At 36.1% G+C, this 26478-nt stretch overlaps 1 protein-coding gene across 1 annotated transcript in view; it reads left to right on the top strand.

Moving 5' to 3' along the window:
* Positions 1 to 26478, top strand: part of atrnl1a (attractin-like 1a) — a gene marked incomplete in the record, with an annotated part of 314489 nt that overhangs the window by 132997 nt on the left and 155014 nt on the right. The window contains 3 exon segments of the mRNA XM_024297455.2: positions 8486 to 8580; positions 9386 to 9464; positions 14247 to 14404. Of these exon segments, the coding sequence (XP_024153223.1) occupies positions 8486 to 8580; positions 9386 to 9464; positions 14247 to 14404 (332 nt within the window).

The raw sequence follows: 26478 nt of genomic DNA, 5'->3' as shown, positions 1-26478 counted from the left end.
TTTCTGGCCATTTAATGATGTGGCGACTGTAAAGGTGGGGTTCAGACTGTATACCAGATGTAGTTTTATGTACGGAGTTTGTCAAATTATTATTATTATACTGGAAAGCATCCACAGAATATTCAAAGCAGGATTTCACACACCGGTCCAGACACTTTAATTTTCCAACTTTTTGAGAGTCTTAGACAGGAAAGAGATATGTGCGACGGCAAAATGTCTGGTATGTATGGTGGAAAACCTAAACAAAATACATTGTTTGAGAATTTTTACAACTTTAAATATGTAGCAATATCATTTACCAAAAGTTTAATTCATGACTCAGTGATTAATTCAATAACATCAAATGTTAACTTCTTATTTACGAATATTCAGTGACAATATAGGATTAAATAAATACATTTTTTATATAAATAGCAGTGTTATTATAAATAACTGCATTCAGTTAATTAATAAATCACTTTCTTATAAATAATAACATTTAATGACTACAAAACTAAACATGACTGCACACAACCAAAGTCTTCCTTTAGAAAAACCCACATTTTTTATTTGTTTGATGAAAACCTTAAAAGTAAGAAAAAAAAGATTCAAATTAACCTAAAAAAAGATTTGCGATCATTGTTTTGACACTGACATACACTTTCATTCTTGTACATAAAACCATAAAGTAAGCTTTAATAAACAGTGTGTTTGATTGAAAGCAAAATATTTACGATGAAATATATTTGCTTTGAGAGGTAGACTCTTATTAGCATTTTATAACCCTAGTTGTGCTTCAGCATTACGATCAACCAGGGGGTAATTAGAAAAGAGGCGCCTGTATTTATCTTCTTCAATAAGTTCTGTAATGTCCGCCAAAGATCATAAAACAAACAGCAGGAGAAGAGACGGCTGCAAATATTCTGTACCGGGAATGTTTCAATGGCTTCAGATGAGATATCACACAATCACCTACAGCAATGCTAATAAACATTTTTATTTGTCTTAAAAAATCAGTGAAGTTCTCCATGATGAAGTTCATGAAACTGATGATTGGTTAGTCTCTCTTAGCAGTTTTATTAAAAGAAAAAAAAAGAAGCCAAGCCCCACACTCCTGTGCCCGCCACCCACCTTTGACCCGACCTCCTTTCCTAAGTGGTTGCTTCACACTCGTTGTTAATTTTCTACACACCTGGTCTGTTGACACCACTTTCCCACCCCAATATGTATATGTAGGAACCACGTCACCTGCCATTACCATCCTAGAGCTACATGTGACAAATTCACCTTTCTCTAAATAGCACCTTTATTTTGGTTTTATCTCCATAGCAACCATTTTATGTTTTAGTCACCTTTGTGTGACAAACACGTTTATGTACTTTTTAGAGGGAACAGCAAAAGTAAACTTTTGGATTTCCTTGGCAACGGAAGTTTTCCTTTAACCACGGCCACATTACTAGTGGCCGTGGTTAAAGGAAAACAAATAATCAAAATAATATGTCACATCATTTTGTTCAGCCTGAGCGAGTGATTCATGTTTTAAATTTTCACAATATCCCTATTAAAAATGTGAGAGAAACAGTAGAATGTTTGTTTTGTATGCTTGCCACACGGACGCCATTAAAGTTTTGGAAGAGTAACATCAAACACTTTTTTCTCAAGTACTTTCAAAATAATGTTAAGAGGCGATAGCTTGGAATCTGTTGGAGGAGTTTATATATGAAGATGGAACTTCAGAATTTTTTTAAAGAAAATTCAAGATGGCGACTTCTCCCCAAGGTCAAAATTCAATGAAACTTCAATGAAACTTCGGTTGTGGTTGTAGACTTAAGATGGGTGACATGGGTGTGAAATTTCACAAAATTCTCTCAAACAAACTTTTCCCCCTATTTTGTTAGAAAATGTGAAAATCAACAAATTTCTAAATTTGCCACAGAATAACAGCCAAAGCAGTAGGTCCTGTGGCCAATTTCAAAACTTTCTTTGGATGTCCTCAACACATTTGTTTTGGTTTCAGTAGTGATTTTTTTAAATATATTTATGAGCCACATAAGAGATTTTCTTTTTTTTCATTATTATTTTTTTACGATTTCTCAATGTGATGTCATCTTTTTTTTTTTTTTTTTTAGTTGAGGGACCTTCACTTGGCCCAAAACTAGATTTCAACGAGTTGTACATGTTTTTTTGAGTCAAATTTACACTCAAAGGCAAAGTAAGAATGAATAATTGTGAAAACAATCTGGTCCTTATAGTCCAGGACTGCTGTGGGGCATGATAAAAAAAATAAAAACATCCAACACTACTCCATCTGAAGCAGCACCAACGTGGTCCATTTATTAAACATTTTAAATATAATCACTAAAAAAGTAGAAATTATACACCTTTTTAACTGTTTAAAGCAGGGTGTGGGGAAAATTGATTTGGTGATATATTGCAATATTTTGTTTGGCGATACTTGTATCGATTTAAAATGTTAAGACGATATTTAATAATTATTCATAAGAGTCCTTCGACGTCTTCTTTTTTTTTCCACCTTAACCTCCGACCACTAGTTGGCAGCACACTGAGCCTGATTAATCAACTATGGCAAAACAACAAAAAGATCTCACAAGGACCAGCTTGTGTTAGATGTTCAGTCAGCCTTGTGGTTCTGTTGAACTTCACAGCTATAGCAACCTGATAGTTCAAAGCTATGTGTATCCGAAAAAGGCATATCGTCATGGCGATGAGCGGTGAAAAACGTGTTTATTTCTACATGAAAACGGAGCTGCAGTTTTTTACTAAAAAAAACGTGAAAAATCGTTCCAGGACAGTCGAGGGATATATCGCGATGCGTATCGTATCGTGAGACATGTATCGAGATACATATGGCGTCGCCAGACCCTTTCCAATACACACCCCTAGTTTAAAGTAAACTGCTCTGTTCAGTTGAAAAAAAAAGTCCCAAAAGAATATGTCTTAAGTTAATAGAAATAAGTAGTGAGTATTTATTTCATAGCCGATTGTACACAAGCACAGAGGGCCATAAAAGTCAAGATCTGAACAATGATTTTCTTCACTGTGGAGAATCTATTGTGTTGTTAAACTCTAAAGCTAAGAAATAAAAGAGACTTTATTTGTACATACTAAGTGGAGAAGGGGAAAAAATCTAATTTGTTAGATAAATTGATCTCAGTATCCACCTCCTGACATCAGCTTTCTAATATTTTCTAAGAAAAAGCAGAGGGAGCGACGCTTTGGTTCAGTTATTGCTGTCATATCGAACCGTGAGTCAATTGATGAAAAGCAACTTTGCTGTTTAATGAGTTTGCCCCCAGTCGAGCTCGCATTTATAGGCAGGCATCACCGGGACGACAATTTAATGAACCACTGTCATATTTCATCAAAGCTCGCTACAAGGGACGTCTCATTAGGAGCGGCCACGGAGAGTCCCCGCACTTCTATTGTTCGGACCAGCAGTCAGCTGAACTGCCAGCTAACACCAGACACTTCGCTGTCAGCAGCGCTGGCTTCCCTCAGGCCTCTTAGGAAGCTCAGTCGAGCTGAATTAAAGTGTATTTACTGACAGCCTCGTATAACAGCAATTAAAAGACAATTAGAGACAAACACTCAAGGAACCATAAACTGATGTCACCAAGAGACTTCAGAAAGGTTGTTTTAGGATGTCCTCGTCTCTCCTATACAGATTTAAAGTCATAATTTGAGCTGTAAAACCATGTCAAAGCAGCAATGATGGTTGTTGGGACAATTTGAGCAGTTTTTTTGCATTGATTTGGGGTGTATTCTCACTAAAGACAGTTGAAGTGAACCAATTTGTTTATCTGATAATCTGGAACAAAAAATCAGTCTGAATACACCCAGGAAGACTCTGGTCCAGGACCAGGAACCAGGAACTGCTCTCAGGCTACCGATGAGACAAAGCTACGGACGACACAAAGCTACCAACAAAACGAAGCAACCGACGAGACAAAGTAACAGACGGGACAAAGTATCCGACGGGACAAAGTATCCGACGGAGCAAAGTAACCGACGGGACAAAGTAACCGACGGGACAAAGTATCCGACGGGACAAAGTATCCGACGGGACAAAGTATCCGACGGGAAAAAGTATCCAACGGGACAAAGTAACCGACGGGACAAAGTAACCGACGGGACAAAGTATCCGACGGGACAAAGTATCTGACGGGACAAAGTATCCGACGGGAAAAAGTAACCGACGAGACAAAGTAACCGATGGGAAAAAGTAACTGACAAGACTGATCAGCAAAATATAAAGTTCGAGTAAGTGAACTATCCTGAGCAGGATTCCAAAGTGTAGAACTTCCATTATTCATTCTTCCATTGCTTTGTCCCAACTTTGTAATTCCTGGCCAATGAGTGAAGAGATTTTTGTCATGTGATTTTGTTTACAAGCTTTGGTTTGAAGTAGAAGTGTTCAATTGACAGCAGTCTGAACACAGATCAACCACAAGGTTCAGGACTCAATCCGGACCAAATTCAGAGGACTCGGTTTGGACCAAAGGACTTTCCGGGTCTGAACACCCTCAGTCAACTCTTATCAGTTTTGTTTTGATGCATGTTTGGTGACACATCGTCTTCCTCTCTTTGGTATCCAGTTCATGGCTTCATGAGATATCATGCTTCTAATCATTCCCATTTTCAATCCATCTGATGATGAAATGTGCACTTTAAGGTTTTAACATGAATATAGATTATACTCCACTTCCGCAGTTATGAATTTTTTTTAAATTTGCTATCAAAATATGAAGCCACAAGGAAGGCTACAGTTGTATTTTAAAAAAAAAGTCAGCTCAAAAGAACCATACAACCTTCAGAAAAGTGTTTCTAGACAAATATGACAGTCTATTTGCTAAGAAAAGCAGGTCTTCATTTTTAAATTTAAATCCTGACATTTTGTTGCATGTTAATTTTTGTCGAACGTTTTGCCCTTTTTGCGCATCCAGAGTAATAAGAAGAATATATTAGCACACTTGTGGTTATAAATACTGTTGCTTTTAAAGACTTATTTTGATAAAACTGGTGTTTTTACATGTTCTTGTGGATTTTTTCTGATGATTGAGGATAAATACTAAAGAGAAAAAAAATAAGATTAAAATTGCACTTTGAGTATTTATGACTCAAATTGTTGTGAATCAAGAGAAAATGCTGTTTGAAAAAACGATTTTAGCTGTGATGTGAAAGCTACAATCGTCTGGATAGCTCTAATATCTCTCACCACTTTTGTGAGCGATATCAATCCCAGCCTAATGTTAGGTTGGGATTGTGAGAGGCTGTAAGCTGTAGATGTGTAAACGGGGATGACGGGAAGAGGGACGGCCTTACTCTGCACCAGCAAGTCCTGTTCTGCCGCTCTCCAGAAGTTATGTCCTAGAAAATGGCTCAGATTTTGGCTTAAAATGACATAATCAGAATTTGGAATGCTTTTAAAATAGTTCAAAAGACTTGAAACTCTTTATCTCCATGTTTCTCAGTCAGTCAAGCCTGGACCTGAGCTCTTCTTTAACCTTTGTGTTTCTTCTTCTTTGTTGAGCGATTATTTTGGATATTTTGTTTTTTTTTGCTGGTGCAGACTTTTAAAGCCCTCCACTAATGCTCACATTTGCTGTGTTGCTACACGAGGAAAGTGACAAACCAGCAGAAGGTGAAACATCCATCAGAGATTGTGTCAGACGAGTTCTGCAGGTGAGCTCGGGCTCGTTTTGGGTTTCTGTCCAACAGGATCAGATCTTGTTCCGGACGTGGGGTCCTGTCGGTTCATTCCACGTCAGGGTGTGTTGTAGCATCCTCGCTGAATCAGCGTTGGTGTTATGGAAATAAGATCCCCCATCTGTGAACTTGAGAAATTGACGATTTCTGTTTTAGCTCTTCGGGGGATTGTTAATACTTTTACGGATGCCTTGATGCAATTCATCTGACGTGAGAATCTGCACGTGTGTACACGCAGGTGAGATTGCTAAAGTGAAACTGCTGTCAAAGTTCTCAGATGGGATTTGTAATTAGTCGAGATGAACTTTTAAACCTTGCTCTTGTTCCTAATAGCTTTGATTTCAAACACAGAGGGACTCGTGTAATTAGTTTTCTTTGGGTGTTAGATCTTACACTTCCACATCTGTAAATACTCGCACAGCAAAATAAATTCACCTACAAATCCATATTTTAAAATATAGAAAAAAAATCTCTTTGGGGATAAATACATGCAGAGCTCTTGTGCCTGAAGGGGATGGTTTGAAAAAAAAAAAAAGTCGTCTTTGATGTGATGTTATCTCCTGTTTGGGCTAACTTGCCATGAAGGCAGAACAAAACAAGAATTTTGTCAAACATAATTTGCTTTCGTCTTGGTGACGGCTCAAATGTATGCAGCTGAGGGGAAGGAGATAACCAACATTCTCGCTCAGTCATTTCCCTGCAGTTTTTTTCTGCTTGCTAAGCTGAAAATCCCTCCTTTCCTCTCCGTTGACTCCTGCCACTCTCCATTAGACAGCCGAGCATTACCTGGAACAGCACAGGTGGGTCTATCTGGGTACACGGCACAGTATTTGTACCTCTGATAACAACTAAAAAGCCTCTTTGAGCTGCATGTAAAAGATGAAAAACGGCAGTTTTAGATCGGATGGACTCTGTGGACTCTAATGTCAGATACTAACCTTATTAGGCACCAAATTGGTTAATCAAATGTTGACAGTCTACATTATAAAAACTGTCATTATTAGCACTTTTTTTACATCCCCTGGAGGATATTATAATCACAGTTGGATGAAGCGGAGCAGCTATGCTGTTTCCTGCTTGTACCCTTTTATTAGGAATTGCGTCATGTTAACTGGCATTTACGAACTACCTATGTTTGAATTATTCAGATATGCTACATCAGGGGCGTCAAACTCAATCACACAATGGACGAAAATCCAAAATAGGATAAACATTTATAGAACACTCTACAACAACTTTTTTTAACTTTAAAACTGTAACTTTTTAACATAATTATGAGAAAAAGCATTATCTACAGTAATGCTAGTGAGAATGCTGTAAGCTGAATTTGGCTGCTGAAGATGCTAGTGCTGATAGCTGAATATGCTGAAACTGATAGCTGAGAAATGCTGATAAAGCTAACAGCCAGCTAAAATATTAGCTAAATGCCAAATTAGCCTAAAAAACAAAACAAAAAAAAACTTAAATTAGCCAATACAGCTAGCACGTAGTTGAAAAATAATTGCTAAACTTCAAAATAGAATATATAAACTATATATAGAATATATAAAAACTTAAAAACCTAAATTAGCCAAAACAACTGGTGTATAAATATTAGCCTAACTCCATTACAGCTTAAAAAACTTTTAAAAAAGCCTAAATTAGCCAAAACAGCTAGCATGTAGCTAAAAAAAAAACTTCAAAATAGCCCAAAAACTGAACAAAAGCCTTAATTGACCAAAATAGCTAGGTGTAAATTTAGCCTAACTCCAAAACAGCCTAAAAAACATTTTAAGAAAAGCCTAAATTAGCCAAAACAGCTAGCATGTATCTTAAATATTAACTAAACTCCAAAATAGCCTAATTCTTAGTAAATGCCAATATAGTCAAAAAAGCTAGCAGAATGCCAATTTTTTAAAGTTTAAAACCGTAACTTTTTAACAATAAAATCAAATGATCTGGACGGTGGATAGAATTACCACGAGTGCCTTAGACCCTCCTTCTCAGTTAGGAAAAAACTCCTAAAAAAATGACTCTAGGAAAACCAGCAAGTGAGATGATTTTTACAACTTAAACAAAATATGAAAAAAATATTACGTACATGTTTAACATGTGATCATTGTCCCTCATTTGTTTTGGGTGCAACATGTTTGATGCAGCACTTAAGCTGCATACGTTTTAGCTAAAACAGCACACAGAAGGCATCATATATTTTATTTATATATATATATATATATTGCTATCTACAGCGATCCTATTAGTAGTAGCCTGGTTTTGTGGCCAAAAGAACCTGCTTCACACTCCATCATTTCCATAAATGGTGACCACAGCTTATTCCTGCATGCAGTCAAACATACAATAATAATAGGAATCATTTAAGAAAAGTTACCTTTACTGTAACCTCTTCTCAAATCATTTTACCAGACTGACAAGGTGACCCAGAGATCCTCTCGAGTCCGTCCAGAGGTTGATGTTTTTGAGATTTTCTCAGCACATCAGTGTCATTACACTAAGACATGGAAAAGGAGCCGCTGTCAGAAATGATTTATTCTTATGAGGAACATGATTATTTAGAATCTCACTAATGTTTTATTGATCGATCTGCATCCTTGTCAGAGAAAGAAACCTGAAAGAACAAATGGATGCCATTTCTATCCTCATGCGTTCAGTCGGTATGTTCTTGTCTCTTGAAGACAAAACGTCAAAGCTTCTATGATGTGATCTCGACCAAGGTTTCATTTGGATAAACTTTATTGAAGTTTACTTTTTTAACATTATCCTCACTTCTTCTGTTTTGCAGATAACCTATTGATCGATTACCAATTCACCTTCAGTCTGCTGCAGGAGGACGACCGCTACTACACCGCCATCAACTTCATGGCCACACCTGAACAGGTAAAGCCTGGACCACGAAACATGTTTCTAGAGTCTTAAAAGCTACCGAAGCATTTTTAGATTACACATAATACATGTAAATTACAAAAATTCACAGTTTCACGCTGTATTTAATCATTGTGTAAAATGTAAATGTATATTATACTCAAACAAAAACTTTCTGGCAAATTTTAAGAAATACTTTTTACATTTTTATATGATCTGCCTCTTAAACTCATAATTGACACTTTTTTTTATTGTCATCTATGGATTTTCACATCATGTCAGTTATTAAACAATTAAGTTATTAATGTAACAATTATTCCACTTTGACATTTTTATTCTACCACAGCAATTGTGGTTTTAACTGTTTACCACTTTAAAAAAATGTTTCCATGTCTAAAATGTGACTTTTATGTTTTTAGTCTTTGAATTTTCCTTTTAATACTTTAAATCTGTTTAAGAAATCAACTATTATGACATTTTGCAACATTGTACTCCTAAAAGGTTTATTTTTCATCACATTCTACCACTTTGAACACACAAATATAGTCTGTGCACAATTTTTCTTGAATAAAAACCATGGTGTCATCTGCAAAGAAAATTCCACTAAAATGGTTCCGGTTTAAAAAAAAGATTTTTTTCTCAGCATTGATTTCTGTAACACAGATTAAGTTTATTTCCGAGATACATTTTGTTTGTTGTTAATTAAAAGTATTTATCCATTAATGCAAAACCCTCCAGACTGGAACATCCGTCAAGTTTTGTATGAAAGTGTGTTGAGATAAGTAACACAACCCAACCTCGTTGTTGTTTTCTTTTGCAGGCCAACAAAAACCTGGACATGTCCATCAATGCATCAAACAACTTCAATCTCAACATCACCTGGTCTCTCAGCTCAACAGGTAACTAGATTCTGTTTTAAGGAAACAGATTATAACACAAGTGGTTTGATGCGTATTTCCATCAGTAGGCATCAAGGGGTTAAAAACATGTTATTTAATTGTTTAAAAATTCCTATTTATTCAAACTTGGCAAGTTTACTATATTCTTATGTAAATTTGTAAAAATGTAATCACACTGTATTAATTTAAAAATTTTACTGGAAAAATTTAAAATTGAATTCTGGAAGTTTGACAAAAATTGCAGACTTGACTTGTAGGATATAAAATGTGTTTTGACTTATGTCTATGCATGTATATGCATTATAGAGTATAAAAACAAATTAACTTTCATTATATGAACTCTGGCCGTGTCAGAATTTCCTCACTACTCACTAGTGCGTTCACCATTTTGTAATGCTGTCCGAATCTCCAATTCCAAAATCCACAACACTGGAAATTTCCCAGAAGTCTTTGCAAAAAACCAGTGTGCATCAATACTCAATACATTTTTGAATATAGACCACAATGCATTGTGTTTGATCAGTTTTTGCAACAAAAAAAATTTTCTTTTTAGTTTTTTTTTTATTTAGTGTTTTTTCACAATCAAGAAGGCTGCTACGATGAGGGGAAAGGTCACATTACCTTTTTTTTCATATCAGGAGCTAAAATGTAATAAAAAAATTTGTGTAGGAATGATGTGGATGCAGAAACAAATGTACTTGTAGAACATGTTAAGTTGGCCAAATGCAAACCATGTGGTCAACCAGTGTCCAAATCATTGACATATATAGAGATGGACAAAGCAAGGCTATGAGGTCACCCATAGAAAATACCTCCAGTTCTAAAGAAATTAAATAAATTAAGTCGGCATTTTTCACTGTATAGACTTTTTTGGGACCAGACGACGTTATTAGGCAGTGATTGGTCCGAGTCGGTCTGAGTCATCATTTCTATGGCAACCACTCTTGCTAATCAGGAGTGAGTTTGTCGGAAAGCCACACCCCTTCCACTCGAAGCAAAAGTTTTGAACGTTCGAGGTGAGGGCCAGCAGGTACTTCCTATTGGGAACACGAGGGGGAGGAGATGATCTGTGCAGTTTTCTCTATACACTGTCTATGATTCAAACGGACAACATTCCTGCTGTGCTGCATTTGGGATCCATCTTCTGTTTGACCTCAAGTCTCTGGGAGCAATAAACTATCTTTGGAAACATAAACGTTGGCATGAATCAGCTGTGATCTGGTGCCAAAACACTACAAAGACCTCAACAGAGAACTTCCTAAGAAGTCTTTCAACATGTAGAAGGTGTGGAGTGATGTTTTTCGTGAACCCCACATGCTCAGACAGCCATGACTTTATCACTCTAGGAGTGTAAAGTTTTTATTTATTCATTTCTTTTTGGCGAGTGCTAAGAATTAGAGACAGATGATCATGGAAGTTTTTCATCTACATTATAAATGTGATTTATCTGTATTTTTTGCAACTCTTTGTAAATAAATATGACACATGAATAGGAATTATGAAATCTTTTCCCCAAAAAGTACTTACTCCCTGAGTCTGCAGTTAAAAGTGGGTTCCTGTCAGGCTAACAAGCTGCTGTACACGGCGGATTGACACAAAACATGAACACAACCACAGAGCTGTCAGCCGACAATGAAAAAAGATTACAGAAGTCTTTAAGTATGTAATTCAACACAAATACGGCAGGAGATGCTGATGGTTTCCTGTCAGCGGACCCTTACAGCAAGTACAAACAAACTAGACATGCAGTAAAAAAAAAAAAAAAAAATTTACTCTGAGTAATATGTTTAGAGTAACAGAGTAACACTCAGAGCAGAATGGCATGGACATAGAAAATGTTTTAAAAACAGAAATAATAGAATAATGTGTAAGTAATCACCAGTACAAACTGATATTTTATTTAAGTCAGAACAGAAGAAATAGACTGATGATACAGATGGTACAGAAACTTAAATGTATTTGAGGTCCAAGTTAATATTTAGAAATCATTATTAAAAAAAAAAAAATCAACAAATCCCCTATAACTTATTAATATGACATGACATATCAGGTACAAAAATCAAATACCCGCTCAGCAATTTCAGCTACAATCTTGCTATCAAAATGTTCAGCTCGTTCAGGACATTACTGGTTGTACTTTTAATATTCATAAACATGATCGTTTTTGAAATATTAAGCAAAATATGCCCCATAAGAAATGAATCAGAAATTCTTAAATTCTTCAAAAACTTTGTGCACTTTGAAACCTATGAACCTCTGCAGACTTTCAGCTAGAGACCCTATTCAAACTTTAACATTTTCAGCAAATATTGACTCTTAAGGTACTTTGGAATTAATATTTTGATTTAGCAACATGCTAGCTGTTTTTGGCTAATTTAGACATTTTTCCAGTTGTTGGCCAATTTAGAGTTTAGATAGTAATTTAGCATTATGTTAGCTGTTTTTTTAAAATTAGACATTTTTTCAGCTTTTTGGCTAATTTGGCATTTAGCTAATATTTTGGCATCATGCTAGTTGTTTTAGCTAATTTTGATATTTCCCAGTTTTTGGCTAATTTAGACTTTAGTGAATATTTTAACATTATGGTAGCCATTTTATTAATAATTTAGACCTTTTGTAAGTTCTTAAGGCAAATTTGGAGTTTAGCTACTAATTTAGCATTATGCTAGTTGTTTTGGTTAAAATTAGACATTTTTCCAGTTTTTGGCTAATTTGGCATTTAGCTAATATTTTGGCATTACGCTAGCTGTTTTGTTAATAATTTAGACTTATTTAAGTTTGGAGTTTGGCTAACAATTTAGCATTATGTTAGCTGTTTGGTTAAAATTAGACATTTTTCAAGTTTTTTTGGCTAATTTGGCATTTAGCTAATATTTTGGCACTACGCTAGCTGTTTTGGCAGAATTAAACATTTTGGCAAGCTTATCGGTTTCAGCATTTTTAGCTATCAACACTAGCATCTTCAGTGGCCACATTCAGCTTACAGCATCACACTTTCATTATCGCAGCTAATGCTATATATCTAGTTTTAATGACTTTTTAACTAAATCTGTTACAAAAATAAACATAGTCTTAAAGTCAAAAGTCAAACTTAACCTGCTTTAAATATAATTTTTAAATTTTTACTTTCCTTCCACTTCACCAAAATGATCTGCATCAAATTGGCCTGTTTTTTTTTCTTCCTAGGATATTCTGAAATGTAAAGTTAGAAAATTAGTGATAACATTGTGTAAATCGAACAGTAAAGCAGCAGACACAAGGGTTTTAGGTTTCAGCATTTACGGTGCAATTCGTAAGTATGTCTGCTCGGCTATTATTACAATCCCAGATTTTTCAAAAAATCTATTACACCAAACCACTGTTGAGTGTAAGCTCAGTTGTGAAATAATAAAATGTTGAGTGTGTCCCTGTAACTCTTTAATCACATAATTATTAATGTTCCGTCTTAGTGGGCGTTTTTCCCAAAGTATAACGGATCATTCACTTCCTACTCATCTCTGAGGAACACCCTCTCTTGACAGAAGTTCTTCTGAATTTCATGGATGTTCATATACGATCTCCCTTTTGATTCTGATGAAGAAAGAAAAGCATTAAGTCCGTATCGTGTGGCTCGGCGCCCCTGTGGTTTGTGTGGTGTTGTGTGTGTTAGCATGATTGTAGGGAGACTGTAGAGGGCTTAATAGAACGGAAAAAAAGGGAAGTGAGAATATTCTGTTCTTGCTATCAGAAGACCTCCAGCATTGAAACCAAACTGCTGATAAAGCTGTGAAATGTGCTGGAACTCATGGATAAGCTCTGATTTACCAGCTCCACCTGATATACTGCCGTGTCGTGAAAAGACTTTCACTCTGGATCTAGGTTTCCCTATTTTGTTTTAAAAAGTTCGGAAGTTCTCAAAATATTGAATTAGTTAATAATTTATCAATTTCTCCTGTTATTAGTTTTCTTGTTCTTCTTCCTTGTTTTTATTTTTTTTTACATACATATATAGAGTATATAAACACAGACACTCACTCTTTCAAAGTGTTTCAGTGGTCATGTCTGTTGGTGTCCTCACAATATAAACACCTTAGCTACATTTTGATATGGATAACTTCTAGAAATGAAAAAAACAAACACAATTTTACTTTTTACATTAGATCATAACAAATACAAAATTTTGATACGCCTCAAAAAACCTCCTCCAAGCGGAAAACCTTTTTTTTTTCAATAAATTAGTTTTTTTTCTAATTGACGTCTTTCCCTTAAGCACATTTATTATTGCAAATCCAATTTGTTCAATTCCCTTGTCAATGGAAACACAGCTAATGTTGTTATTGCAACATACTGTATTTTATTGACTTAAAAATTTGTAATTTTCTTAAAAATCTTCAGTGCGTCATTTGATTTGGTGAACCTTACTGAGATTGAAACAATTTTAATGGTAGATGACATTTAAAAAATCTGTCAAAATGTTTTAGTCCAAGTTTGGTAGAAAAACAGATTTTTTTTCAGAGCGTTGTGGCGACCGTTGTGAGGAGTCCTGCTGAGCGACACATACTGTGCTTCAACTGGTGGTGAATGAGTGAAATAAAGTTTGACTAAATTGGCTGTTTTGTTTTACTTCATGCACCTTATAATACAGCACCAGTATTATAATGAAACAATGTGCTCTATTCTTCCTTTTAAGCAAAGCATGTGTCTGCCATTAGTTTTTCTGGGTCCTTTCATGTTTTAACATGATTAAGTCCTGCTGTTTTTCCAGCTGAGAACATTAAACGACAATATTTCTGTTGCTTTCAGCTGGAACCATCTCTGGTGAAGAGATGCCCATTATAGTGAGGACCAACATCAAGGAACACAAAGACAGTTTTTCATGCGAGAAGTTCAACTTCAAGCTTCACCACAACATCACCTTCTTCGTGTACGTGTCCAACTTCAGTTGGCCAATCAAGATCCAGGTAAGGAGGACTTTTAAATCAGACGAACAGCAAATCCTCCATTTGTTTTTACTCGACTAGTTATGACATCAGATGCAAAACACTTTAAATGAAACATATTTTTTCTTTTTAGAACATTTCTTTTTAAGCTGATTCTTTTATAAGTTGGAAAAGAACCATTTGGGTTTCATCTGGTGCCGAACGGGCACTTTAGTAATGGTTGTGGTGCCTCAATGGTTCTGAAGTAAACGTATTCCAGCACTCATCGCCATGACGATGGGCTTTTGTTGGGGCATTTTACAGGTCACTCTCATCCAGCAGGTCACTGAATCAGAACCGTTTCCTGTGAGGTACGGCCAAACTTTTGCTCGCTTTGCCTTCAGCGTTTCGATTGAAGCTCCGTGCACCTTCTCGACCTCACCCGTTCTTTTATGACTCACAATCAGTGGAAAGGTAAAAGGATTTGTGAGAAAACTGAAAAGAATAAAAGTCATCGACACGTTTGAAATGTAACACCAAAATCTGCGTTTTTTTATACGGTACTGGTAATGCTGTATCTGTCGGTACCGGTACCAACTTGGCACATAGTTTTGGTACCCATCCCTAAATAATCTAACACAATGTGGTTAGATTGAGATCTGCAGCTTTAGGGGGTAATAGAACTAACAAGTATTTCTGTTAGAAACCCAATGAGTACAAATACAAAAAAACCAAAAACACATCACAGAGTTCCCACAGAATAGTTCTTCAATTGTGGTAAAGATCTGTCTTTTAGGAAGTTGTTTCAGAACTACCTTGAAAGACAAACAAACTGGTTCTATAAATTTTGTGAAAGTGACTTTGTTGTGGTTAAGGTTGGCTTAATATGTGCGACCAACAACAAACTTTAGCATTGGACGCACTTATATTTGCCGGAAAAGTGGCAGAGAACTTAATATTTCTCTTTAATACATCCGGCCATTTTACATTAGGTTAACAGTTTATGACTTTTCCATAAAAGAAGAAGAAGAATCTTTATTTCTATAGCACTTTTCACAGAACGGATCACAAAGTGCTTAACAAAAGAACATAAAATCAGAAAAAGGTTAAAAACGTCTGCAACTGTGGATACTTTATATATTTTGATTTCGAAAAAAATTTGGCACAAAAAAGGACTGCTTTACTGATCTTTCCTTTAAGAGTTTAATGTCAATCTGCTCTCAGTTTTTGGCAGAAAATAAACAAACGGTGGTTTAATTATTCTTAATGGGCAATTGCTCATCAAGCCACCATCTCGTTTTGTTGACTGCTTCTTTTAATCAATCACACACAACAGTACATGTGTGAGAAACTTACTCTTCATTGTGTGTGTTTGTAAGATTTTAAACGCGGTTTTTGATTTTAGGAGTCCCGCGTCTAAAGTAACAAACACCTGTTTGGAGAAATGGAGTGTTGGTGTTAGACTGGGGACGGTAGAGCAAACTCTTCCTGGAGGGGGCGGTTGATGTCAGCACGATGTGAACCGCCCCCCTCTCAGTGGATAACAAATTAGCCCAAAACGTTAGCATGATGCTAAAATATTAGCTAAACTCTAAATTAGCTCAAAAAACCTTAGTAGATTCCAAATTAGCCAAAAAAGCTAACACATTACTTAAATCATAGCTAAGCTACAAATAGTCTAAAATTTGTCAGTAAACTAAATTAGCCAAAAATGTTAGCCTGTTGCTAAAACAGAAGCTAAACTCTAAATTAGCCTATGAAAACCTCAGGAGATAACAAAATAAGACCAAAACGTTAGCATGTTAGGTAAATTCAATATTATTCAATATTACTATAAAAAACGAAAACAGCCCATGAATATATTTAAGGGATAATCTACTTAAAATTTTGAAATTTCTCATTTATTTCATATGGGACATATTTTGCTTAATATTTCAAAAACTATGACACAAAAAATACAAGCAGTAACGTTCTGAACGAGCTGAACTTTTTGATACCAAGATTGATGAAATCTCTGAAAGTGTGATTGAGTTTTTACGTGTAAAAAAAAATGTCTGGAAAGGATCAGGAGAATCACTACAGTGTGAATGCTTACTAAGAATTCACACAATATTATTTTGTTTTTCAAAGCGACTGTTCACACTTAATTTTCCACATCCATATGGCCTCTCAATATTCCAGACTTTTGAATGACGCGGGACACATATCATTCCTGCAAGATCATAAAGTAGATCAAGTGACGTATAAAACATGAGTCTGTATGAGTTGTTGTATTCTAAATGCTCTTAAATTCTATGCTTAAATGTAACAGGCAGACATTTTTGGGACTCTTTGGTTGTGAATCTGTCACAGTTTTTACGCCACGTCCCTCTCCGCGGTGTCATCCACGTACCAACATCGCACGCCATCCGTCAATGCCTCAGCTTGGACTTTACACTTGCGTCATTCTGAAAGTGACACGGATGAGCTAATGTTACAGAAAAGCTACATGACGCCTCCAGTTTGAACCACAGATTGTGAGACAGAAAATGGAATCTATCCAAATAATTGTGTGATTTTAATACTATTTTATTTTCCAAAAGTTTTGATATTTTCTTTAACAGCTTATTAGAAAAAAGGTATGATCTTCTTGAATTTACAGTGTTTTATCTCTATCTAAGGTGTTTGAATAAAAACACCTCTTGGTATCATCTGCATCATCATCATCATCTGCAGTTTTCAGGAACTGTCTCCCTGCAGAATAAGCAGCTCTGGCATAAACTATTCTGAGAAGTGTTTGGTAAATCTGCTATCACATTTAATGATCTGTGAGTTTTCCAGTGTCTCTCTATCAATTACGCAGTGCCGGATTAAATCTCCAAGTGGCAGCCACCCACACTAAATATTCACATTTCAGCCTTATGATCCATTAAATGGAAGTAGACTCTCAGCGGCGATATTTCAAGATGACTGTCGCAGCTTTTACGCCGCGTGCTGATGGATGGAGTTGAGAAGTGTCAAAACGAAGGAAGAAACAGCGGAGTGCAGGCAGGCAGACTCGCTACGTTACAGTCAAAAATGTCCACCGCACGGAAACTGACTGACAGATTGAACCTGAGAGAAACTGGAGGAAAAAACAAACCAAACCAAATATATTTGTGTAAAGCAGAGGATGGATGGTTGACATCTCTTTTTATAAAGAAATAGGGGATATGTGAAAAGAAAATAACACACCTGTGGAGTTTATTTTTACAGCTTGACTTATTTTTAAGTGGTATGTAGTGGAGATATAATTACAAATTTAATTCTAATCATCATATCCTCTTTTATAAATGTTTAGTGAGAGTCCTGCACCTCATATCAGGTCATTTGTCCATCGATCGCTCCTCTCATATGCATTTCCCATTAATGCTGCATTATCAGAGCTCCATATATCTACTGGTTGAAAGGTGATCTTATAATTACCACACTGACGCCAATCTCAGCCCCATGTTAGACAAGCCAGCGTGTAACATGAGAAGGACTCGACGTCCGGCCCTATGACCTTTGAGGCTTTTGACACCAACCCAGAAGTGACTCTGAGAGATGATTATGATCCTTACAATATATCTGATCCAAACAAGAAAAAATCCCATAAAGCAAACATGGCTAAGGAGCAAATCTACATAGTTATTCGAGTAGACGGACACAGAGTTTAAAAGTCCTGGCTGGATTCATTCTAAAGTACGGAAGCTGAAAACGTCCTGCCCTACTTTTTTGTGGTTGTTTTCTCATGATTACGAGATAATATCGAGAAAACGAACTTTGTCTTTTTGAGAAAACGAGATAAGAACTCGTTATAACGAGGAAACAAAGTTTTTCTTGTGATAAGGTGATAATCATTAATGAAGAAGGAAGAGTCCCGCACTCTCTTTCCCCCACGGAGATGCAGGGACTTCATCTGTTTTAAGTTTTAAATTTATTTAGTGTTGAACAAGAAAAACAGCAGAAGAACACTCCACAAAAGTTGTTTTTAGTCTATTTTATTATTGGGTCTACGCTCCTCAAACGCCATGAATCCGTCTCATCCTCCAGTCCTCCTCCCTTTATTTCCCCCCAAACCTTCAACCACGTTGATTGACAGACCACAGCGCTGACGATGCGTTCAATGAACTCCAGACATTAGCAGACCCAAACAGCCGCTCGGCCCAGCTCAATCCACTACTATGCTTTTGTCACTTGTATACAACCTCAGGGAAACAAAGAAGTTTTTAAGAAAAAAATGTCGACACTATTTATTCAATTGATTATATATGGATCATTGCTGATGTTTGACATTTTCTCTCATAAACTGCTTTGTTTTGCCGCTGATGTTCGGAGGTCAGTGAACGCACCATGCAGACATGCTCGGCAGACCTGAATTCTGTCAATCTGTCAATGTTTGTTCGGGTTTCGGGGGAAATTAAGGGAGGGGTTGGTGCATGAGACTGAGTTAAGACGTTTAAAGAGCATACATCCCCTAATAAATAAAAAATAGAGTAAGAACAACTTTTGTGGAGTGTTTTCAAACAGGTGAACTGTCGGTGTCTACGTGCGGGAAAGGAAGAGGGGGACGCATCATTCTCCATTCTTGATTATCTTGTTATAACTAGAAAACGATTAAAAAAATGTAGGGCGGGCTGTTTTCGGCTTCCGTACTACAGTGACTTTTGTGAAACTTATAAACTTGTATTTTGTTTTAGAAAAATAAAACAACCTTCCTTCCTAAATAGGTCACCGCAGCTAACCAGTGAAAATCCTTATAGGGTAACTAGTAGAGGTGGGACAAAATATCGGTATGGTGAACTGATATTTCAACTCAAAAAACATTCCAGATCTCCTCTATCCCTTAATAATTTTTTTAAAATAGAAGTCCACCAGGGGGCGCTTCCTGCGAGGATGACAGTGAAATGTGAGGATGTTTGATACTGGTGCTGCATCATCAATTTTTACCGACTGTTACGTTTTTAGCCTTAACAGTATTAACGGTGCTGGCGTAGTGGCGCGGCAACTACTCGGACACGGCGTGCACTACCCCTCTTCGTCTTTCCTCGCTGCTTTTACTACTGCAGTATGTGGGGGAGGGGCCACTCATGTTTCTCCGCTGACAAACGCACATGGATGGCATAGCGACCGCGAGCAAAAACGTCCAAAGAGTGGCAGTGTTTCTTAAGTAGATGCAGACAACGTGCTCCGTCTTTAACATAGGAAAAATGTGGTTTGAAGGGTGGTAACACCAGTAACCTGTCCAAACACAGTACTAAAATATACCATATTCTAGCAGAGAGGTCCACTAGCGTAGCAGTTACGTTGTTTTAATAAGTGTGTATGCTAGTGGTACAAACGTGGAGCACGTTACTGAAGGGGTTGTTTATTAAAAGAGAAGTGCAGGAAATTAAAAATATAAAGGAAGGACAAAATGATCAGACATAACATTTGAATGAATGAATGAAATGGTTTATGTCAAGCAGTCTGGATTAATACATGAAAAGAAAAACACATCACATTGAATTACATCTATAGATCTCTCGAAAGGCAGTGGGAGGAAGCGAACTTATATAATCCCACCCCGGCTCGACCATACCATTTTCTCTACATGAATTATCAATATCCGGTTCAGGACTTAATATTAAATATTTATATTCTACAATCACAGATTCAAGTTATAAAGGATCATTGATATCATTGATGTAATCAAATTTCAAAACATCCACACACAAATCATGTATATTAATCCGTAACAATAATCTAAATATTCTTATTTTAAAAGATTGTATTACATTTAAAATTAATGAAAATACTACATTGTGAATTTTATTTCCGCCATTATTATTCTTTGCAGTGATGACATTATTTGATATACTTTCCATTTTGGGTTTTAATTGGAGCTTTGCTTGTTTGTTACCTTAAAGTGTCATTTATTATAATAAAACACATTAGTAGTTATTGATCATTTTAATTTACTTTTGCAAAGGACGTTAAATGAATATATCCTGTTTACATTGTTCTAAAAAAAGCTTTTGGGGAAAACAAAACTATGTATTTGTTTACAAAATGGGGACATATCAGAGATTACCATGGTAATATATTGAATATTGCAATATTTGCCTTATCGTGATACTATTGGTTATAACAACCCATGTATCGTGAATCGCATCGTATCTTGAGTTACCCTGGAATTCCCAGCTCTAGTAACTCCCATGTATTCATTTAATCTGGACTGAGACCATATTAAGCTTAAAGTAGGATATCATTCTATAATAGTTTCAGGTTGAACTTAATTCTGTCCAGCATCAATCAGAACAGGTAACCATGACGACAGAACTCCAGATCCTCACAGTATTTAAATTTGCGAGGATCTTTTTCACCAGAGTGTCAGACCACAGACATTCATGAGAGCTCCTTATGTGGGAGTTGACGTCAGAGTTTTCCTTCTCACAAGTCTTACTCATTTCACCTTTGAAACGCGTCTGTGAGACAGTCGAGCAGCTGCGTTGAAACCAACTGTGACTTTATTCGTGGCTGTGAAAGATGGACGTGTATGAACATTCGGTCCTCGTGGCCTTGACTCCATGCTGATCTAGCAGGGACTGGAGGGACCGCTGGACTGTGGGGCTTTTTGGGACAAAGTGTTACATTTGAGGCCAAAGTGATCATTCTTAACTATCAAAGTGTATTGGACTCTACAATAACTATCACTTGGACCATATTTTATGTAATATTAAGGGGATGTAAGGAATTTTTAAGTTTTTACATTTTAAGTTCAATTTTTTTGAGTTTTTTTAAGTTTAAGATACTTGGTAATTTTACATAATTGTTTATATTGGCTTTTATACTTGTATTATCACGAGTGTCTCTTTTTATTTATTTTATTTTTACATTTTTATTATATATATATATATATATATATATATATATATATATATATATATATATACACAGTATATATTAAGTCTTTTATCTGTTGCGTCTTTGTGGCAAATGGACCTTGAGTCTGTAATAAAGTATCAAAAACAAAATATTGCCCAAATCTTTTATTCACATTAAACAGATTTTAATACAGACAAATCTTTGTATCAAAAATACCATTTTTTTTGCTATTTTTTTATTTATTTATTTATTTATTTTTTTGCGTATTATGATTGTTTATAACACCCATTGTGTTAAAACCCTATCAAAGATAATGGATTAATTGATTTCTTTCAAAGGAAAAAAATATTTTTTAGAATTGGGAGGAATATGGATATTAAGGATTTTTTGCATTAGATGGTTCTTGTAATCTTCCTCCTTTTGCCTGATGTAATCTTGGCTGAAATTAATCACTTTCAAGACCTCGAAAAACAAGAAAGAGATTGTATTGTTGTTTATGTTTGTTGTTGTTTCATTCTAAATTCTGTCTCTTGGAGAATATTTGTTACAATTCACTACAGCATGCATCTGTGCCTGCTGATGCAGATTACTAAAGTCATTTTGAGGGGAAAAAGGGTAGATAATTTATTCCTTTCCACTGGCTGTCATTTCAGCTAACCACGGCTCCAAATTTGGTCAAAATACCCCGTGGATTTCAGTTTTCTATGCACACTTGTTTTGTGCCACAAGCTTGATAATTGCAACAAACAAAAGTCATTCATAATAATCACAGTGGCCAAAATAATACATGTGGCATGTTTTGGCAGTGGAACCTGTTGAAAACCAGTGGATATTTAAATCACAGTCAGAAAGTTGCTCCACTCTTCGCTGATGCTGCAGTGCTTTTGGGATCTATCCAGAAAATGGTCAGTTTAAACGAAGAGAATAAAAAATTAGAAATCAAGTCAGCTGGAACCGCCGATAATACATATGTAATTTTGAGAAGCAAAGGGTGGTATGGAGAATTGCACATGCAATTTGTAAGCATGTAGGCTAATGTTTAGTAAAAATCGAAACAGATGAGTTACTTTAATAAACACAATTTTGTGCAATCTGTTTATGTGGATGATAAAGAGCTTAAACAAGCAAAACTCCATGAACATAGAACGCCAAATCTTTACATTTAAAGTATCTTGAAAAGTCCTGTAATAAGAAAACAGACTTTTATTGTGTGCGTTACAGATTTTTAAAACGAAACTCTATAAAAAGTCAAAATCCTTAGTTTTACGTACGCTGTTTTCCTTATGAAATGTTTTACCTAATTCATATTTCCTGTATTTATAACTTATATAAAATGCATACAGGGTTTGCAATAAGTTTTATTTGAGAAGTTTCTTATTAAAACATGTCTTTTTATGTCTATTTTTTCCTTGAACATAAGCACAAATAAAACAGCTCAAGCATGAACAGAAATACCAACTCAAAACCCTCATTAGTTTTGCCATCACATCACACAGAATTGTGTTGTATTTGTGCATGTTTGCTACAAACTTTGAAATCCACAACTTTTTCAATATGCAATAAAACCAAAGCAGGATATACATAAAGCATCTTTGCTACAACGCCTTTGCAACATCCCATATATTAAAGGGTTTAATATTTTAAGAGTGTTCAGATTTTACCATAAAGCACTGTTGAATGTGCTGCATTAAAACCACTGACAGAAAACAAATGTGCTGCAGCCTCTGAGCGGCAGAGAGTAATGGTACCATTTAGCACCATTAAGAGATACTGGATTTGCTGCTGAGTTATGGCAGAAGCAAACCCTCGATGGATGCACATGCCTGTTAGAAAGAACTCCATCATGTTACCGTTTATTTACTCATTCACCTCACAGCAACATTCAAATTTGAGATGTGAGATGTAAAATGCTCCATCTCTCTTGGAGATTTCAGGATTTTCAACTTGCTGGCGACCTTTGACATGCCTGAATAGAACGATTGGACTGGATTAGGTCTTAGCAGAGGCTTTAAAGGAGACCACAATGCATTTGGATGAGCAATAGAGTCGAATCCTGTGGGAAAAGTTCTTTGTTACTAAATCCAAAAAGAAAAAAAAAGTGCATTAATGTTCACTAGCAAATATATACCGTAATACATTACATGTGAATGATTATTAAAGTGAAAAAATGTATTTAAATCCTCAAAGGTTTAATCATCAGAACACAGTGGAGTCATAAAACGTCTCCATACATTTTAATATTTATTAGGTCTGTATTGATGGCGCCATATGTGATGTTTAAAAAAAAAAAGAAGTAGGGCTTTGTCTGAATTTCCTTAATACTCTCTCACTACTAAAACAGTATAAAATGAGGGACTATCTTGTGCCCTTGGACACCATGATCACTTCTCTTCATTCTTTTTAAAAATGTTCTCTAACGCCAAATATGACTTCACTAACCTCCCAAAATAAAAATCTAAAATCCTGTGTTCTGATGCCAAAACTCACATAAAAATGCATAAAAATGATCAAACGGAGTGTGTTGTTGAAATTTAGACACTGGAATTTGGAATTGTTAATTCCGACACCCCCCAAAAATGGCATATTCCATATATAGAGGACTAAACAGTGAGTATTGAGGGAATTTGAACCATTGACAGTTTATAGGAACTGGACTGAGTGATTCTTTACTCTGGCGTTCCAAATGGGAAGAAATGGCTCCAATAAACTGAAATTCCACAGAATGCTGTAAAGAAATAAACAGCTATTAGTCATTCTCTTGGTCAGAATAACCTGATATCTTTTTGTCAACATCTTGGTAATATTAATTTTTATGGCCCGCAGCAGTCATGGAGTTTAAGGACCACATCATTTTCACAACAATGGATAAAATAAAATATAAAAAAAGGTCAAAGAAGCGCTCAAAAGACCTCAAAGCGTCCAAATATATAATATAATCGTAGTGTTAATTATTGTTTTTTGTATTCTTCTTTTTTTCTGACTCTTTGAGCAAAAATTTGACACCTGTCACATGCACAAAAGCTCACCAAAATTTGCACACACCTATGAGAAAATGGATTTTAGGCATAATGAACGCCAACGCTGAAATGATGACATCACGGTAAGAAAAGCCATTAAAAAAAATAAAATAAAATAATAGGCAGAAAATCGCTTATGGTGCCAAAAGTTTTTTTTCTTCATGATTCACTAAAGAAACCAAAGGTGATATCCAAAGGAGGCTTTGAAATTATTATGGGATGGCCACAAAACTCCCGGCTTGGCGGCCATTTTTTGGCAAAGTCTGAGATTGGCCAATTTTCACGTTTTCACACAGTATGGGAAAAGGAAACTTTAGTCGAGCGATTTTGATGAAATTCCATGCACATGTAGCCAGCTTAAGGCTACAACCACCACAGAAGTTTCGTTGACCTTTGACCTTGAGAAGAGGCCGCCATCTTGAATTTTAAGAAGAAATCACCTCTAGTACCATGGAAACGAAAAAAAAAAATCATCTCATTTTAATTTTTTTACTTCATTCATGTTAGTAATGAACTGACCAATTAGAGGTCTCAGTAAAGGCATGTGGTTCTCGTTAGCCCCACCTCCAACGTTTGATTGACAGATTCCTGAGCTGCTTTCATTGAAAGGGGTGTAAACTTTGTAGAAGCTCATTCCGGATAAAAAAGTTGACTCCAATGGAAAAAGGACGACTGAATTGGCTTCATCTCTCTGGAGCCAGATGTAAGGCATTTGCTCTGTGTGATGTCACAGCTGCCCTGTCCATCTCTGTATACAGTTTATGATTCGGACACAACCTCAGACTCCATCCAAAGGCTCACCGAACCTTTTCAAGTGCTTTGAGTTAATTGGGTGATTTGAATGTGACACTTTGAGTAGCCAAGATGGAATTTTTTATAATAGTCTAGTTTTCTAAAAAAAAAAAAAAAAAGAATTTTGTTACCTCTAAGCTACAATAATCAACATTACAACAGACTTTAAATTTTGTTTGTAATGATTTAATGTAATTTCACATTTTGGATTTCCAGGTAATAAACTGTTGCATTGTTTGAGGTGTATTTATTATAGACTAAATAACAATCTGATATTTTATTTTTTGACAATCCTTTTAGATCTCATAATCGGACTACGGTTAGGATTGGATGTCGGGTTGACGTGGCGCATATTCCAGAGAGGAAACACAACATGAAATGATCCAAATCTATTCCACTGTTGTGTTTAGCATTCTTTGATGCTGAGACTTAATGAATCATGACTGTTATGAAACTGTGTCTAATTATGAAATCCTAATTTCCTGACTCAGTCCACAAACATCATAAAACTTCACCCGGTTTCCGCCTTGAAAAAGACGTTGTGTAACTCAGCAGCCCGTCTGCTTCTAATTTGAACATCTCTGTTTGCAATTTAGCCGAAAAAAAGAAAATCTCAACAAGCAAGAGCCGCAATCATGTTTTAAATCAGCTACACTCGTGCCTTTGAGAGGCACTAAATGAAAACAAACAGCAGGAAAAAGAACCACAGATGCAAATTGAATTTCCGTTGTGATTTCATGGCAAACTGTGATTTTTCTCGTTCACTCTAACCCGTCTTCATCCCTTCTACATTCCTCCATGCATCACAGGACGCAGCCGAGCTCATTAAAAGCTTTGGTCAGAGGTAGAGAGCCGTTTTGTTGGAACTAGTGACTGCTCTGATCTGATTTTCTGCTCAGTCACTTATTTATCCTCTGTGCCGGGCATCATTGAATCGGATGCCTTTGCTAATCAAATATCTGGCAAAAACGCCCTACGCGATCAGGTCAGTTAGAGTGTCCTTTTATTGGATTTAAACAGAAGCTAGCCCCAGCTCGCATGAGGATGAGCGGCAGCAGATCTATCCCGGCCAGGATCGGGTGTCATGGGGTGAAAGGGGAAGAGGGACTGAGTGCTGCTAATAAGGCAGGAAGTCAGCATCTAGCATCAGTGATATCAGAGCTAATGAATCTGATGATTTGGGAATAAGTCATTTCTTTATGTGTGAGTGAAAAGGTAAAGCTACGTTCACACTGTGTTTAAGCGGACACAACAAATGAAAAGTCTACGTAAACGCGTGTAAAGCGGGTCAGCATTCCTCTGTTCACGCGTAGCTACACAGGTTTTCAGAACAAAAACAGCCACTCAACGTTTGACCTGGTTGAACTTTGACCAATCAGGGACTTGGATTTGGTAGTGATGTGTTTACGGAAGTGTCAACAGTTTGAAAATTTGTCTTGG

The sequence above is a fragment of the Oryzias melastigma genome, linkage group LG15 (assembly GCF_002922805.2).
Source record: "Oryzias melastigma strain HK-1 linkage group LG15, ASM292280v2, whole genome shotgun sequence".
NCBI classification, from domain to species: Eukaryota; Metazoa; Chordata; class Actinopteri; order Beloniformes; family Adrianichthyidae; genus Oryzias; species Oryzias melastigma.
The sequence above is the reverse complement of the archived record's forward strand: the minus strand, read 5'-3'. Positions and strand labels throughout refer to the sequence as shown.